The 15,464-nt window shown below is 43.0% G+C and overlaps 1 protein-coding gene across 1 annotated transcript in view; it reads right to left on the bottom strand.

Moving 5' to 3' along the window:
• Positions 1-5,706: 5,706 nt before the first annotated feature.
• CPSF2 (cleavage and polyadenylation specific factor 2, 100kDa) overlaps positions 5,707-15,464 on the bottom strand; it is a 28,044-nt gene continuing 18,286 nt past the window's right edge. The window contains exons 10-16 of the mRNA XM_004682039.2: positions 14,899-14,999; positions 14,408-14,608; positions 12,515-12,667; positions 11,584-11,809; positions 10,257-10,556; positions 8,967-9,101; positions 5,707-8,595 (exon numbers count right to left, since the gene is read on the bottom strand). Coding sequence (XP_004682096.1) covers positions 8,503-8,595; positions 8,967-9,101; positions 10,257-10,556; positions 11,584-11,809; positions 12,515-12,667; positions 14,408-14,608; positions 14,899-14,999 — 1,209 coding nt within the window. The 3' untranslated portion in view covers positions 5,707-8,502. The remainder of the gene's footprint in view (positions 8,596-8,966; positions 9,102-10,256; positions 10,557-11,583; positions 11,810-12,514; positions 12,668-14,407; positions 14,609-14,898; positions 15,000-15,464) is intronic.

A 15,464-nucleotide genomic window follows, 5' to 3' on the forward strand; every position in this document is an offset into this window, starting at 1 on the left:
ACGACGACGCACTGTAACGTGTACTATGTGTGAGAACTGGGGGGCCGAAGACAGACCATAAGGCAGCTCCTCCTCTATACCAGGGGCAGTAACAGTGCCCATTCTGCCCTTGAGCTGATGAAAGAAGATAATGCATCTAGTGCAGTTGGCAGAGTATTTAGTGCACACAAAGTATTGAGTGTCAGAAACTATTGCTAAGGCTGTTGTTTTTTAGCAAAATAGCACTGGCGCAATTATTCCCATTAGGTGAGCCAACTCTCTGAAATGCAAATAATTATGGCCATAGAGTCCAGTTTCTCTCCGATAGAATTGAATTCTAATAATTAGCACACAGTTCCCACATTGTTACATAACTGGGCTCCATCCTGGGCTTACTAAAGGAATCATTTGTCCAGGGCGTGATATTCCTCCCACCCCACGTTGTCAGGTTTGAAGAATAACAGACTGCTTCATGAAAGAACACCTCAGCACTTGGCATGGTGAATTGGTGCTGACACTCTTAAAACTTGAGGAAAGGGGTGGAAAATGAACTGACAGGCAAAGTTTTGGGGGTCTTGGTAAGGACAGTTATAAAATAACATCAACACGGAACTTGACAATCTTGAACACTTAGTGTCTTCTAGCTTAGACAGTGGGGCTGCACTCACTACTGTGGTAACCCCCCCACCCGACTCCCCTGAGGACTGGGATTCTGGGCTTCCCTGGTGACGCAGGAGTTAAAGGCAGCTATAAAGACATCATGGCAGGGCCCTCCCTGGCAGCGCAACAGGTTAGGATGCAGCATTGAAGTTGGCGGCAGCCGCTTCGGTGTGAGTTCAATCCCTGGCCCCAGAGGTGACCCACATGGCACAGCAGACCTCTCCTGACCTGCCCGCTGCTCCCCTCGGCAGTGTACCTGGTTGATCTGCCTGTTCTGCTCCCTACTGTTTCTGGTGAAGTCTCTTGCTACCCCTGTGCCTCTGGCCTCTACCCCAGTTCTGTATACATAAATAAATATATCTTTTTAAAAAATCTATCATAGTAGCATGAGTTTCATGCCCGGCCAGGCAGCTGACCCACATGGCACAGCAGACCTCTCCTGTCTCACCCGCTGTACCCCTCAGCAGTGTATTTCAGCCCATCTGCCTGTTCTGCTCCCCACTGTCTCTGGTGAGTCCTTTCACTACCTCCCTGCCCCCTACCCTGGCCTCCACCCCAGTTCTGGTATGCATTAAGTAAATAAATTTTTTTTTTTAAAGATTTATTTATTTATTTGGACAGAACTGGGGTACAGGCCAGAGATGCGGAGGGTGAGAGGATTCACCAGGGACAGAGCGGGGAGCAGAACAGGCAGATCTACGAAGCACACTGCTGAGGGGAGCAGCGGGCGGGTCAGGAGAGGTCTGCCTCGCCATGTGGTCGCCTCCGGGGCAGGCGGGGATCGAACTCTTGCGGAAGAGGCTTTAGTTTCTTAGTGCAGTGCTTTAACCCGCTGCGCCACCAGGGAGGGCCTAAGTAAATAAATCTTAAGAAAAAAAAAAAAAAAAAAAGACTGGGTTTCCATCTTTCTCCATCTTTCTTATTCTCTTCCCACTCCTTTCCTATTCTCTTCCATTAACTTCCAGTGATCCAGACTCTGGCTACACTAGAAAGTAATGAGGAAAATAATGTAACAAAATGACAAAAAGTTGTGGAATCCCATTCTCAGTAGAAAACCTCAGCCCTGTGCTTTCTTCATCACTGCTGACACCCTATATGTGACAGGAGACGATGCCTTCTTGAAAACTCCCACTGCAGGGTTCGGCCGGCAGGTGGTTCCAGGGGGTGGGCAGTCGGCGCAGCGCAAGGCAGCCAACCTGAGGGCCACAGGGAGAGGGGACAAGGGACTGCGTTGAGGATTATGGGAGCCCTGCTTTTTACTACCGGCTCGGGAGGAACAAATATGAAAAAGGCGGTAGGGGAGCCGGACTAAACCTTGTAGCGTGAAGTAGAATTAGATGTGGGACAGATGAGGAAACGATCTACTTGTGATGCACATTCCTTCACTGTGAAGCAATGATGGCACAGCAGTGGGGCACAACCTAGCGCCCAGGCCTTGGTGCTAAGTACCATTCTCCACAGAGGGGTAGTCTTTATAGAAACACGGCTACCCCAGGGCTCGGGAGAGAAAAGGCAAGATGGAACCCGGAAGTCTTGTGTGAGCCATGGGCAGAGGTAGCCATTGTGGTGAACAGTAGGAAGCGCCTCAAATAATTGACTTCTGGGGCCTCTCTGGTGGCCACGGGATTGTCACAGCGCTGCTTTATGACAGCAAGGGCCTGAGTTCGAACCGGCAGGGAGCTGATCCACCTGGTCCGGCAGACCTGTCGACCCCACTCCCCTCAGCAGTGTATTTCAGTGATCTCCCTGTTCTGCTCCCCACTGTTTCATACATTGCTATCCTCTCACCACCCCTCTCCAACCTCTGGCTATACCCTCGATCTTCTATGCAAAATGACTAAGATAAAAATCATACAATAAAGGATTAATTCTTTTTAAACAATTAAAAGAACTGTTAAAAGCATCCAGGAGTCCCAGTGAATAGGTATCCAGGAGAACTGGAAGGAGGATCTTGCAGAGATCTTTTGTACAACCCTGTTTATTACAGCAGGATTCACAACAGCCAAGGCTCAGAGCAGCTCAAGTGTCTATCAGCAGATGAGAGGATGAAGAACATGAGCCACCTCAGGATGGATCGTGGACTGGAAGCAGCCTTCGTAAGGCAGGAAATGCAGGAAATGCAGGAATGCCATGACATGGCTGAACCACCAGGTCATTTTGTAAGTGAATCCAGCTGGTCACAAAAGAATGAAAACTCTGATTCCACGCAGGGAGCAGCTAAAGCAGTCAGAATCATAGAACCAGAAAGAAGAGAGGTGGTTAGAAAGGGCTGGAGAGAGGAGCAAGAGTTTTAGTGCATTCAGGGTTTCGGTGTTGCTGCTGGAAAAACGTGTAGAGCTCTGTTCCAAGACATGATACTTAACACTACAGTAGAGTTAAACACGGTTAAGATGATAAATTTAATGTTGTGTTTTTTACCTCAATTAAAAAACCCTGATGGCGTGTCGAAATTACACGTCAGTGCTCCCACTAGTCAAATGTAGGAAAACTGGAACATCGGAATAAATGCTAGTGTGTAGATTATGAAAGTCTACTTCACAGTGATATATAAAGAAGTAGGAGAAAAGACAAAGTGCCAATAAAATGTAGAAGCCGCGATTTAAGCGTCACCTGGCACTGATTCAGGAAAGAATCATGAATAGATGCTGACACTCGGGTTTTGGGTTTTAGATTGCAGGTAGTCTCAAAGTAGCTCCTCACAAAATTCTCATTCCTCATTAACCAGTAAGTGCAAAATATTTACTCACTGCATAGTGAGATCTTGCAGACCTACCCAGCTATTAAACACTCACGTCACCAGTCACGGGAGAAATCAACACTGCCCCTCCTGACCCAGTACGGAGAACACAGCGTCACTTCTCTGGGGCTGCTGTCAAAGTGCATAAACGCAAACCTCAGACAAACCAAGTAAGGTCCTTCTACAAAGCAATTGGCAGGCCCAGTTCAGAAACATCGGTCACTAAAAAAAATCAGGGGAGGGTCACGTCTCTGCAGTTACCACTTCAGCAAGCAGTGAGCAGGCCCACAGCCCAGGGGACAGCATGCCGGCTCCCAACCAACGAATGCTCTCAATACCCAATACCCATCAAGAAACGCTTCCAGGTGATCATGACCCAGTGATGGCACCCTGTCCCGAGGCCCCTGAAATGTTGTCTCTCTGCCACCTGTTAGCACTCAGCCTCCCAGTACCCGAGCTCTCCCACCTGTGAGCCTGAACCCCTCCCTTGCTCTGCAATCCAATGTTACCCGCCTTTGGTCATCCTGGGAGGCGACCCTGGCTGCAGCCCCTTGAAGGGGGACAAGTTCAAATGTATTTGACTCTTTTATTTCCTACCAGTTATTAAAATGATTTTATTTGAAAGAAGGGGAGGTGGAAGTACTGAGGGGACACTCCAGGCTGTGGAAGACTGAAGGGAAAGCACGTTAAATGCATGCCTGATCCCGGGTTGGAGCCTGGTCAAACGGAAAGGATAGCGAGGTATCTCTGGAATAATTCGAGGAGTCCATGGCCTCTTAGAATTTCACAAAAGTCCATGTATTCTTGGTTCTCTAGCTATGAGATTTAAAACTCTTCAAACTTCCATTTTGCTCCTTAAAAACATATTTTGACTTCAAGAACCGAAATATCTAAATAGCAAATGAAAAAGTACCAAAAAACAGAGCTGGGGCTAGGGGTGCAGGATGGGAGAGGCAAAAGTGTCCTCACTTCCAGCGAGTTGGGGGTTTTCCACTTATTTTGGTCACTGTTGGTATTTCCTCGTAAACACAACTGAGGTGGTTATAATGAGCTAAAGAAACCACGCCTCTCCTTGCGCCCTGCCAAGGTAGCAGGTGTGAGTAATGATTCTCTACTTCCATTGCACCTTCACTTACAAACTTGTGCCAGGTAGGAAACAGCTGAATGAGAAGGGAGCCTTGGGGAAGCAGGGAGCTATTACCACTTAAACAACCAGTCTCTCTCCCAATCACTGAGTAACTCATCTCTATATCATGTGAGATAATTATCAGTCCATTAATATTTAAAGGATTATAACCTTGTGATGAAATATCTAGAAGTACACAAGAACAACAACAAAAAATGTAGAAAAGTGGCATTTACCCGCTCTCCCTCCCCATTGGCAGGACATGGATTTATAAGCCTGGGGTCAAGTCCCTGACCAGTTATGTGACTCTCAAGAAAACCCGTTCCCTTCCACAGGCCTGCTCATTTAATACGAATGTGTGCTGAGCTAGATTTGACAGTCCCTCTCCTCTATAACACTCTAAGATTTTAAAGTGTAAATTTCAATACTTTTTCTGGTGAGCTTTTTTGGGCACATCTGAGAAACTCATATAGAATGCAAGAGAACCAGAACAAGATAGCCAAAATAATCTTAAAAGGGAACAACGTGGCCCTCCCTGGTGGCACAATGGCTTAGGACCCAGCACTGCCGTGCGGAGCCCCTGCTGCAGTGCGAATTCGATCCCCGCCTGCCCCGGAGGTGACCACAGGGCGTGGCAGACCTCTCCTGACCCGCCCGCTGTTCTCCTCAGCAGTGGACTTCATGATCTGCCTGTTCTGCTCCCCGCTCTGTCTCTGGTGAATCTTCTCATGGTCCCTGCACCTCTGGCTTATACTACTTCTGTGTGCATAGATAAATAAATCTTTTTTTTAAAAAAAAGGGAAAAAGCCAGAAAACACACTTGTCAATTTTAAGATGCAATACAAAGCCACAGGAATGAAGACAATGTGGTACTGGTATGACAGGCCTATGAGTCAGTCACAGAATGGAGTTCATGAACAAACCTGTACTTTTATGGATAAGTGATGACAAAAGGTGGCCAGAAAATTCAATGAAGAAATAATCTTCAATAAATGATGCTGGGACAACTGGATTTTGACACACAAAGGAATAAAATTGGATCCCCACCTTATACCATATATAAAAAAATAAAAAACGTATCAGATGTAAATATAATTGCTAAAACTAGTAGGGGGGGAAGATGTAAATATTTAGGATCTTCAATGGTTTTTATGATGCAACAATAATACCAAAAAAAAAATCAAGAAACAAAAAACAATTATATCAAAATGGAAACTTTTATGTATCAAATGACACCATCCAGAAAGTAAAAAAGAACACAGAATGGCAAAAAATATTTGCAAATCATCTATCTAGTAAGGGGTTAGCAGTCAGACTAAAGAATTATAGTTCAACAATAAAAAAAGCCAAATGTAAAAGCAGGTAAAGGATCTAAGCAGATATTTCTCCAAAGAATACATATAAATGGTCCAATGAACAGAATGTTGAACATGATTAGCAAAATAGAAATCAAAGCCCCAATGAGATCCCTCTTCTCACTCACTCACACACACACACACAGAGATGTCCAAAATAAGAGATGTGCATACATAACAAGTGTTGCCAGGGACAGGGAGAGCTGGAGTCCTCAAAACACTGCTGGAAGGAATGTAAAATGGTTTAGCCACTTGGCAGTTCCTCAAAGGTTAAACAGAGTTGCCATGTGATGCAGCAATTCTACTCTTCGCTATATACATCCAAGAAAACTGAAAACACGTCCATACAAAACTTTGTACATGAATGCACACAGCAGCATACTGTATTAGCCAAATGCCCATCAACTGGTCAACAGATAAAATATGGAACAGTCACACGATGGAAGAGCATTCAGTCATAAAGAGGACACACGCTACAACATAAATGAATTCTGAAAACATGCTGAGTGGTCTGGTACCAAAGGCCGCATGTTGTCTGATTCCATTTCTGTGAGATGGCCAGATGCCAGTGTGACAGAAACAGGTAAAACTGCTGCCTGGGTTGAGGAAAACGAAGGATGGGCTGTCTGCTGATGGGCATGGGGTTTCTCTGGGGGATGATGAAAATGTTCTGGAGTTAGACAGTGGTAATGGTTGCATAACTCTACAAATATAAGAAAACCAATGAACTGTACAATTTAAGAGTGAACTTTATGGTATGCGAATATATCTCAAATTCAAAAAAAGCCAACGGCAATCCTTGAAAAATGGATTTCTACACTTCTGTTTCACCTATGGGCTCAAGAAAATACAGAAATATTTTCAGTACTTGACAGATAATCCCACTGCAACAAATACTAGAATAAACCTCTTTTTAAACAAATTATATCAGCTGAGAGCCTATTTGTATTTATTTTGCTTCTAAACAATAAAGATCCGAAAGTGCCTCTGAGTTCATAATTTCTCTCATAGTCCTTCTTTAATTTATTCTCAAACAACTGAGTCTAACCTATTTCTGCATTTTAGAAATACTGTCATCCAGAAGCAGGTAAAATTACTGCTCCTGTAATGACATTAGTTAGCACAACCATGTTCAAGCAGTACTTTCAAATTTAATTCCTGCACATGAGACAATAAAAAGGCTAGGCAAGAGACAAATTTTCAGTATTGGCATTGCAGTGTTACATGTGTAACCAGATTTTTTTAGCCAGGAAACAAATGCAGACATTCTTTCCCCTGGAGTATAAACAGAATTCTAGACTTAATTCTATTCAGTAATGTAAATGTCTAAGTGAAATTTTTACAAAGTTCTAGAAGGAAAACATATTCTTCATGTTCTCTAACAGTGTATATATATATCTGGTTTTCAGTATCAGAAGGCTGTAAACATTGTATCAGCAATATAATCTATAGTAAAAGCTTTGTAAGTATTTGAAATAGAATAAAACATTAATACTATTCTGGTATCACTGAGCTGTAATATACATAATTCCATTTAAGTTAAACAAGAGTACTGATCCTTCTAAAAATACTAAGTGTAAAGAGTAAGGCCTACCATGCTTAAGAAATAAACATCAAGGTCTGCCATGATTAGAGCCACATTAAAAAAAAAAAGCCAACATATTACAGTTGGGTGACATGGTTTTCACTGTTTAAGGTCCATGAAAATTGAATATATTCTCTTTGGCGCTCAATAGTGGCTTACACTATGGCGGAGCTGCCAGCCACAAGAAAGACGTGTGTGCACACGGGTGCGTCGGCCAGCCTGGGGTTGCTTCTGCAGTAATGTGTAGACACTGCTTGGCCAGCCCAAGAGAGGAAAACATTTGCCCCTAAACTAAGTCACACCATGACCTTATAAAAATGCAAGGGTCAACATTTGTTTTCTTGAAAGCCCACCGCGCCAATTTCCAATACAGCAAAGAACACACTGAGAAGTTCTTCTGAGTGATGTATGTGCCAACAAAGGTATTGATAAAACAAGAAACAGAGGAAAGAACAAGTGATTTCTGAAATGAATGTTTTCTCCCTCACACCTGAGGAAATCAGTGTACACCAGAAACAGGGTTTAAATACCTCCACATGAAAACAACTGCCTGAGAGGATTCGAAAGAAAGAGCACATACGCCATATACTGTTTTTTAAACAGACATGCCTCAAAAGCAGTTTAATCAGCTTTTTTTTTAATGTCACATCTCTTCTAAATAATTCTCACTTTTCATTTCTAGAAAAGGTAAGAAAGAGTTTGCAAGAACCCATGCAAACATGTGTCCCTATAGAAGGCTTAGATAAGCTGGTTTGCTAAGTTGCATTGTTTTATTCAAGTAAAAAGCCCTTCTAGAATAAGGGGTCTGTGAAGGAAACCAATCCCGTTCAACTCTTGGGCCTGCACACCTGGTAGGGTCTCTGTCACTCAGAAAGTGAACAGGCAGGATGCTCATTTGAATATTAGCAAAATGGTTTCTATTTACATTTTTAAAAATGTAATGCATGTTAAGTTTTCTGGCAGATTCTTTTTGTATGTTACAAAACAAAAAAGCAAAAGCTTAGAGTACGAATCCTTTTGCGTATAAAGGTCAAACAGATACTTCTTGACATCATGTCCTTTACACAATGGCATATTGTTCATATAAAAGGTCTCTTATCCTATAAAAATCTTGACAAAGGCAGCCTTCTAATCCAATACGTCCCGTTTCCGTCTAGAAACCAAGTAAAAAAAAAAGCTCTTTAGTACATTTTCTATCCATTACTATGCAGACATAACCAAAATATATTAACTAAATTATTTTATGATTGGTCAGGAAATGGGTTGCTCTGATTCACAGAATATGGATGTAATATTCAAATCATGAATTTTACATGAATGTCAGAGGATTCCAATAATAAAAATGTACAATAAAGTTATAGATCATGTCTTTCTGAGTCACTTTTATAAGCCTTCAAGGTCATCATTATGAAAAGAAATTACTGATTTCAAGTTCTGTGAAATTACCAGTCGAGAACTACGGAATTCAAAGGGACTAAAAACCAGAAGCTTCTGTTCAGTTTACCTCTACTTAGAAGCACTTACTCTGCGGACTGCGACTTGATTGTTGCAAACCAGCACACCGCCTACAAACTCGGCCTGAATCCCCTCCCTCAGAAGGACTTGTTTGAAGTCTGAAAGTCTTGGTTCATTCATAAAAACAGACTGATGTCCAGGAACCTTTGATAAGGCAAAAGGGCAAAGAATAACTCCAAATAAAAGACCACATACACATCTGTCCTGAATAAGGTGAAATAAGTACACATGATCTCTAAGGTATGTTCTGTCTGAAGTCTGACTGATCGTCTCAAGCCCGTGCGTTCCAAGCTGTTATTCTGAATTTCATCTCATTACTTAACATTACAAAGCCCTTCACATTTTCTGAATGTTTCACAATCAATTTTATTAGTCATGCCTCATAACCACGGAGACGTTTGGTAATGTTATGTTCTTCACTCACCCACTTGCCTAAGGGGTCAACCAGAGTGCCAGCAGGCAGAGCTGAACTGAAAACTTTCTCGAGAGTCTAGGACTTCACTTACTTGGGAAGGTGATTCTCCCCAGCCCGCGTGCACTCTCCCTCCCCAGCGCCTGCCCCTCAGAGAGCACATATGTGTTTCAGAACCATAGGTTCGACCTAACGCTATCCCTCTGATTGCTCTGAGGAGTGCCAGCTTCAGACAGAGACAAAGCTCCTAGTTCCTCCTCCTGGTATCAGGCATATCACTGGAAGGAACCCAGTGACTGTGGCTTGTCTTCATACATCCTCCCAGAGCGAGGAAAAAGATATCATCTGCCTTAAGTGCAGGTCTCAGCCTAGACTTTTAACACTGTTGTAAGTTAATGACCTGAAATCTTTAACAGTTAACAAATCTCAAGGACATGTAAATACTAACTGTATCTGCACCTTCATTTTCTGGCTCTGGTCATGTGTATTAAACCCTGAAAACTTTCAGTCCTCTGATCCTTACCACGAGCAAGAGGGGCCCCTGAGATCTAAGTCCCCTGTCTACTCTCCAGAGTCAGGCTCTATAGGTTTCCAACTGCATCACAACCAAAAGCGACTTGAGCTAACTTGACAACACTCAAACATGGACTGAGAACGTGTGACACTCAGCCAGCTGGGACACTCCTGGCTAGAGCGTGGCCTCACACAGAAAACTTAGTATTTAAAAATCCACACTGAAAAAACAAATCGTGAAAAAATGACGACTTTCCAAGATCTGCTAAAAGTTTTTTTTAACACTCTCTAGCCACACGGGTTGGCCACATGCGCAGAGGGGCACTCCCTGGGTAATGTGTACATGTAACACATGAAGAAGGGCATGCTCTCACCTCATGAGGCGGCAAAGGCTCCAAGGTGGGGATGATCTCGCTCTCTTCCCCTGCTTCTTTCTCGTCGTCTCCGAACAGGCTCTTCATGGCCCTCTGCTGCGCAATGACGCTCGGATCGGAAGGAGCGTCCACCTGCATTTCTGAGTCTTCTCCATCGTCCTTCAGCTCACCTTCTTCTAAAATGACTCCGGTGTCCACTTTGGAGACTCTCATATCTAAGACGCCATCTACCCAGGCCAACTCAGCATCTTTTGCTTTACAAAACTGAAGGGAGCTGACGAGGGAGTCTTTTAATCTCACCTACATATGCGAAAGGAGAGAGATGAAACCCACAGAAAACAACAAACGCGGCCTTAGCATGGTCATTTGCTAGTCTGGTCAAGTGTACTGAATTCGGAAGACCTCCACTCCTCTGGTCCTTGCTGTGAGCAGCAGGGACCCCTAAGGCCACTAGGGTCCCGCTCACTTTCCAGAGTCAGGTTCTCAGCCCTGACTCACACTGGGATCACGTGACCATTAAAAAAACGAATGCCGGACCTCCACCAAGTGATCTAAAGTAAGTGGTGTGGCTGAGAGAGGAGAGCTAAGTCCTCCCACCCCCAACACTCCCCAGATGATCGTCAAGTGCAGCCAAGGCCGAGAACACCGGCAACGCGCGGCTTCTGCCGACAGTCCCTGGCGCCAGCGCAGGAGCGCTGCTTCCTTTTCCGCATCCTTGCTGCTTCCTCTTGTTCTTCCCAGAATCACCTTTCTGCTTGGTCAATTCCAATCTATTTTTTCCAAACAAATACGGACATCACTCCTGTCTTAACTGACACCATCCCCCCAACACTGAGTTCATCTCTCTGCTGTGCTCCTCCTGTGCTCTCGACCGCCCCACCTTTCTGTTAAGGAGTAGGATACTGACATCTGTGATCTTCCACAAAACTCTGAATTCTTGTACTCTCATCATGCCCTCTGCAAATGTTACTCCCTCTGCCCAAACAGTCTTCCCCCACGCTCCCCACTCCCCTTTATAAAACTCTTGACAATCCTCTAAATACCCACTGAGATCCAGTGCAGCTGTCACTACCACCTCCAGGAAATCTCTCCTGATTCTCCAAGTTTGAGCTGGGGTCTCTCTCTAGCTGATCCCACTGCACCCTCCACGGCCCAACCAGAGGTGTACAGCTGAGTGGTCCCTGTGATATCCTGTTCTAAGCCCCACAAGCCCTAAGATTTAGGGGCAGGGCCATGTCTATCTCTCGCACCACTGTCTTCCAGATGCATCTTTCCTAACCGCGGCAGAAGGCGCGATGTCTGCGTGGCTCAAATGCAGCCTGCGTACCTGGTAGATGTGTGTCTCACTCGTGGCGTCCACCGTCTCGTGCAGCTTCGGCATATACACCTTGATGTCCTTCCCACCGAACGCGCGGCAGCACTCTGCCAGGTCCTGGCTGGCCTCTGGCGGCCCATGGACAATGATCAGTTGTCGTGGTTTCATCTGATTAATTATTTTTTTAATGGAATCCCCATCAGAGCGTCCTTCATAGTCTATGTAAGTAACTCTGGCTCTGCAATTAGACACAATTCTTCCAGCTTACTTTTCTGATCCTTTTTCAAAAATTAGGTTAATGGCTTTTGTTATCAGGAAAGAAATGTACACACTATGTAAAGTGAGGACCTCAGGAAGGTGCATGTGTTACAGTGCACCTGTATGACTAACTCACTGTTTCAACCTTAGTTATAGCCTAGAGCATCAATACTAAATGACATCAAGACAAATTAACCACTTTGCTCTTTGACTTAAAAAACAAATCCTAAAAGGATCATCAACCAACCAAAAAAAAGAGAGGGGCAAAGGTTTTGGTTTCTTAGCTACTTCTGATCACAGGACATGTTGATACATTAGAGATGCGGAGGACAAGGGTAGCTGTCTGTCTGCTACACACACACTGAGACAAATTCAACCTGGGAACTGCTCGAGTTAACCTGCCATCAGACTAAGAAGGCCAGAAAGAACATGCCTTCATGTAAACATACAATTTCATGTTGAGCTTCCTCCTCGTTTCCAATTCACTCTGGCCCTTGGACGTCTAAGGAGGAGAAACTACTGCCATATTTACAAGCCTGCATGGAAACAGGTCACAGTTTAAAGAGCTAAACTTTAACTAGAGGATATTCAGAAACTTTACTGTTGAAACCATGTAAATTATGTAATTCAATTGCTTGAACTTTTATTTTTCAATCTATTTTCAAAATGCAACAGGAACACTTACTTTATTTCAATAGACTCTGTTGTGGAGATACACTTTGTGGGAACATCGGATAAGTCCTGATCCGTGGGTTCATCTCCGTTTGTCATACCAGATTCTAATTTGCTTTTTTCTTCTTCAGTAGCTTGAAGCTCTGGCACTAAGAAATCCTCTGGTCTAAATAATAGGTTTCAAATTAGAAATAGTAACATGCAAGCTACTATTTTATAATATATATGAAACTAGTCAGTAAAATGGCATAATTTTTAAGCTCCTCAAGATTAAAATACACAATTGATCCAAAGCCAAGGCAATTCACAATATCAATTACCAGCTGACTGCAAATGTGACGTTCTTTGTGGCTTTTAGGAATGATCTTTAAAACACACCACGTGGCCTAGAGAAAAGTCCCAGACAGGTCGTTAGAAGATCTTAGTGGTTGTCACGAGTATGTCTGCAACCTGGCCCTGAAGCTGTTTTAACAATTCTCTTCTCAGTTTCTGTGGTTTCCCTTGCCAACGCCCAATCCTTGCAAATCCCAGACTTTCTTTTATTTAAGACTCCCAGGTATTTTCTCCGGACCCACAGAGAGCAGATGGCTCTCCACTTCCACTTCACTGAGAAGACTGAGATACAAAATCACTAGCACCCTCAAAGCCTTCATTTCCACAAACTAGTAAGACATCTATCCATTTTATTTCCAAACCACTCTCCCCTGAGATCCAAGCCTATGTTACCCAGCACTCAGACGGCTGTAGCAGCTTCTCAGCCTTGGAGTTCAGTATCTTCAACTGTAATCCATGTGATAACAGCAGTAGCAATCACTTGAAGCGCATTCACTGTGAGTCAGATTTTATGCTAAGTGACTCAAAAATACAGCTTCACTTAATTCTCCCTATTTTTAGGTAAGAAAATGATGCTAGAGAGCATTGCCCATGTGCTAAACAGACTGGCCACCAATTAAGTGGAGTGGTATGCAATCTCACCAATACTATTATTTTAATTGTTGTTTTGCCCCTCTTTATTTTAGAGGGCCAGGCAGACACTGGAATTTCCCTCATTATGTCCAAGATGACCTAAGTCCATTACGTGCTCAAGGCAGCCAGCATTCTGGAAGTACAAAGCAAGTATGAAAGGAAACTAACTGGGTTGGGGTGGCCAGCAGGAGACAGGAAAAGTTTCCAATAGTTTGTGAGCCATATTCAGCAGCCTGAAAAATGACTTAAGGGAGATATGTGCACAGGTAGACATGAGAAAACTGCACAGAAGGCCATGGAGAAGGCCGGTAGCACCAGAGGGGCGAGTGTACTGACAGAACAGAAATTCTGAGACATGTAACAGAAAAATGGAGGAAACCAGGTCACGAGAGACAATGTGCACTTCACAAGCACCAGGAAAACAAAGAGATCCAGAAGAATCCTGACACCGGGCAGCAGTGTTTTCAAATGTGTGAACAGAACACGTGACTTCAATTGTCTTCCAATAGGAGGTGCACCCTGTGTAGATTTCCCATGGCTCTACCCATGCTCTCTCCACGCTCCTCTTGAAACTAAAATGTATGCAGCACTATTTGCGACATAGCCCATCCCCCAAAGCTACCCCCATCCACTGCAAGTTCTTCCTGTTCTAGGCCTTTCTCCAATGCAAGCCCCTTACCTCTCTTTTTAGTCAGGATAATAAGTCTTGATCATCTTTTTAAACCTGTCACATACTGAAGTAATAAAATAACCAGTTTTCCTTTTCCATTAATTCTCTAAATGTTCCTCAACACTGGTTTTACATTTCAAGCAAATTTTTAACATCTTTCAAGCTGAGGTGCTCAACACAAACTATGTGATGATCAGAAGTTCAAGTAAGCTCAAACGTTAACACAGCTAATACCACTATGGTAAGAAAATGCCTGTTTTGCTTACATACTTGATAATTTCTCCATACTCATCCCATTTAATTCTTTCTTCTGGGGCAGGAAACATAGGGTAAGACTTCTTAGCCTGTTTGAAGAAACTTCCTTTCCGACTGCCTTCCCCTTTCATCATCAGGTCGTGCTTAGTCTTATGAGCTGATGGCTGGTCAATATCTTCCTCAACGTCACTCTCATCACTGGAATCTATGTCTGCCCTAAGAGGGTTTGAGAACAGAGGTCATGAAGTCCCCAAGATTTTGATTTTGACAAAATTATATTGAATTGTTATGCTATTACTGAGTTGATATTTTGTGTTAACAAATAGCTTTACCTAACCATCAGTTAACAAACACATTAATATTAGCACTGAAAGAATTCTATATCAGTTGAAAGTTAAAAGTGATGAAGTCAAAAGAAAATTCAAATACATTCAATTAAATATACTATCTTAGGAGTAAGTTCTCAAATTATATATATAAAAACTTAAAATCTGAAAATAACCCACTCTTTTGACTGCTCAAGTTTCTTAGCAGCTTCTTTCTTAATCTTCTCTTTTTCCAAATATTCTTCAAGTTCCTTCCCTTCAAGCTTCACACGCTTCCTCAACTGAAGAAAATAGTATACAAACAGAAATACCAGTTAGGGGAACCAAGGCAGGGAGTATGTGACACAGCACATATGAGAACTGATTCAGCGCCTGGACTGTTCTGAAATTAGTCAAGTTTCCAGTACATGTGATTACATATCCTCTTCAGAGTAGTTATAAAACTGACCTATCGCATTTCTTGGATGGATTTGATTTAAATCAAGTTGGTTAAAAATCACCAAGCAGGGAAAAAAACCAAGTATTTCTTATAGCTGAAGTAAGTGAAGCCTATATATGATGGAAAGCCCAAAAGCCATAAAGAGAAAGAAGAAATTTGGCAATAGGAAAAAACTCACTTGGGCATATTAAATCTCATAAAACTAAAGGAAAATGAGAACTCGTGTAGCCATTAGAAGATACTTTCACTCTTCCAAATCAGTTAAATGATCAACACATTATATGTATATATATATATATATATATAT

The sequence above is a fragment of the Condylura cristata genome, unplaced genomic scaffold (genome assembly GCF_000260355.1).
Source record: "Condylura cristata isolate star-nosed mole 26May11 unplaced genomic scaffold, ConCri1.0 scaffold00013, whole genome shotgun sequence".
Lineage (NCBI taxonomy): Eukaryota > Metazoa > Chordata > Mammalia > Eulipotyphla > Talpidae > Condylura > Condylura cristata.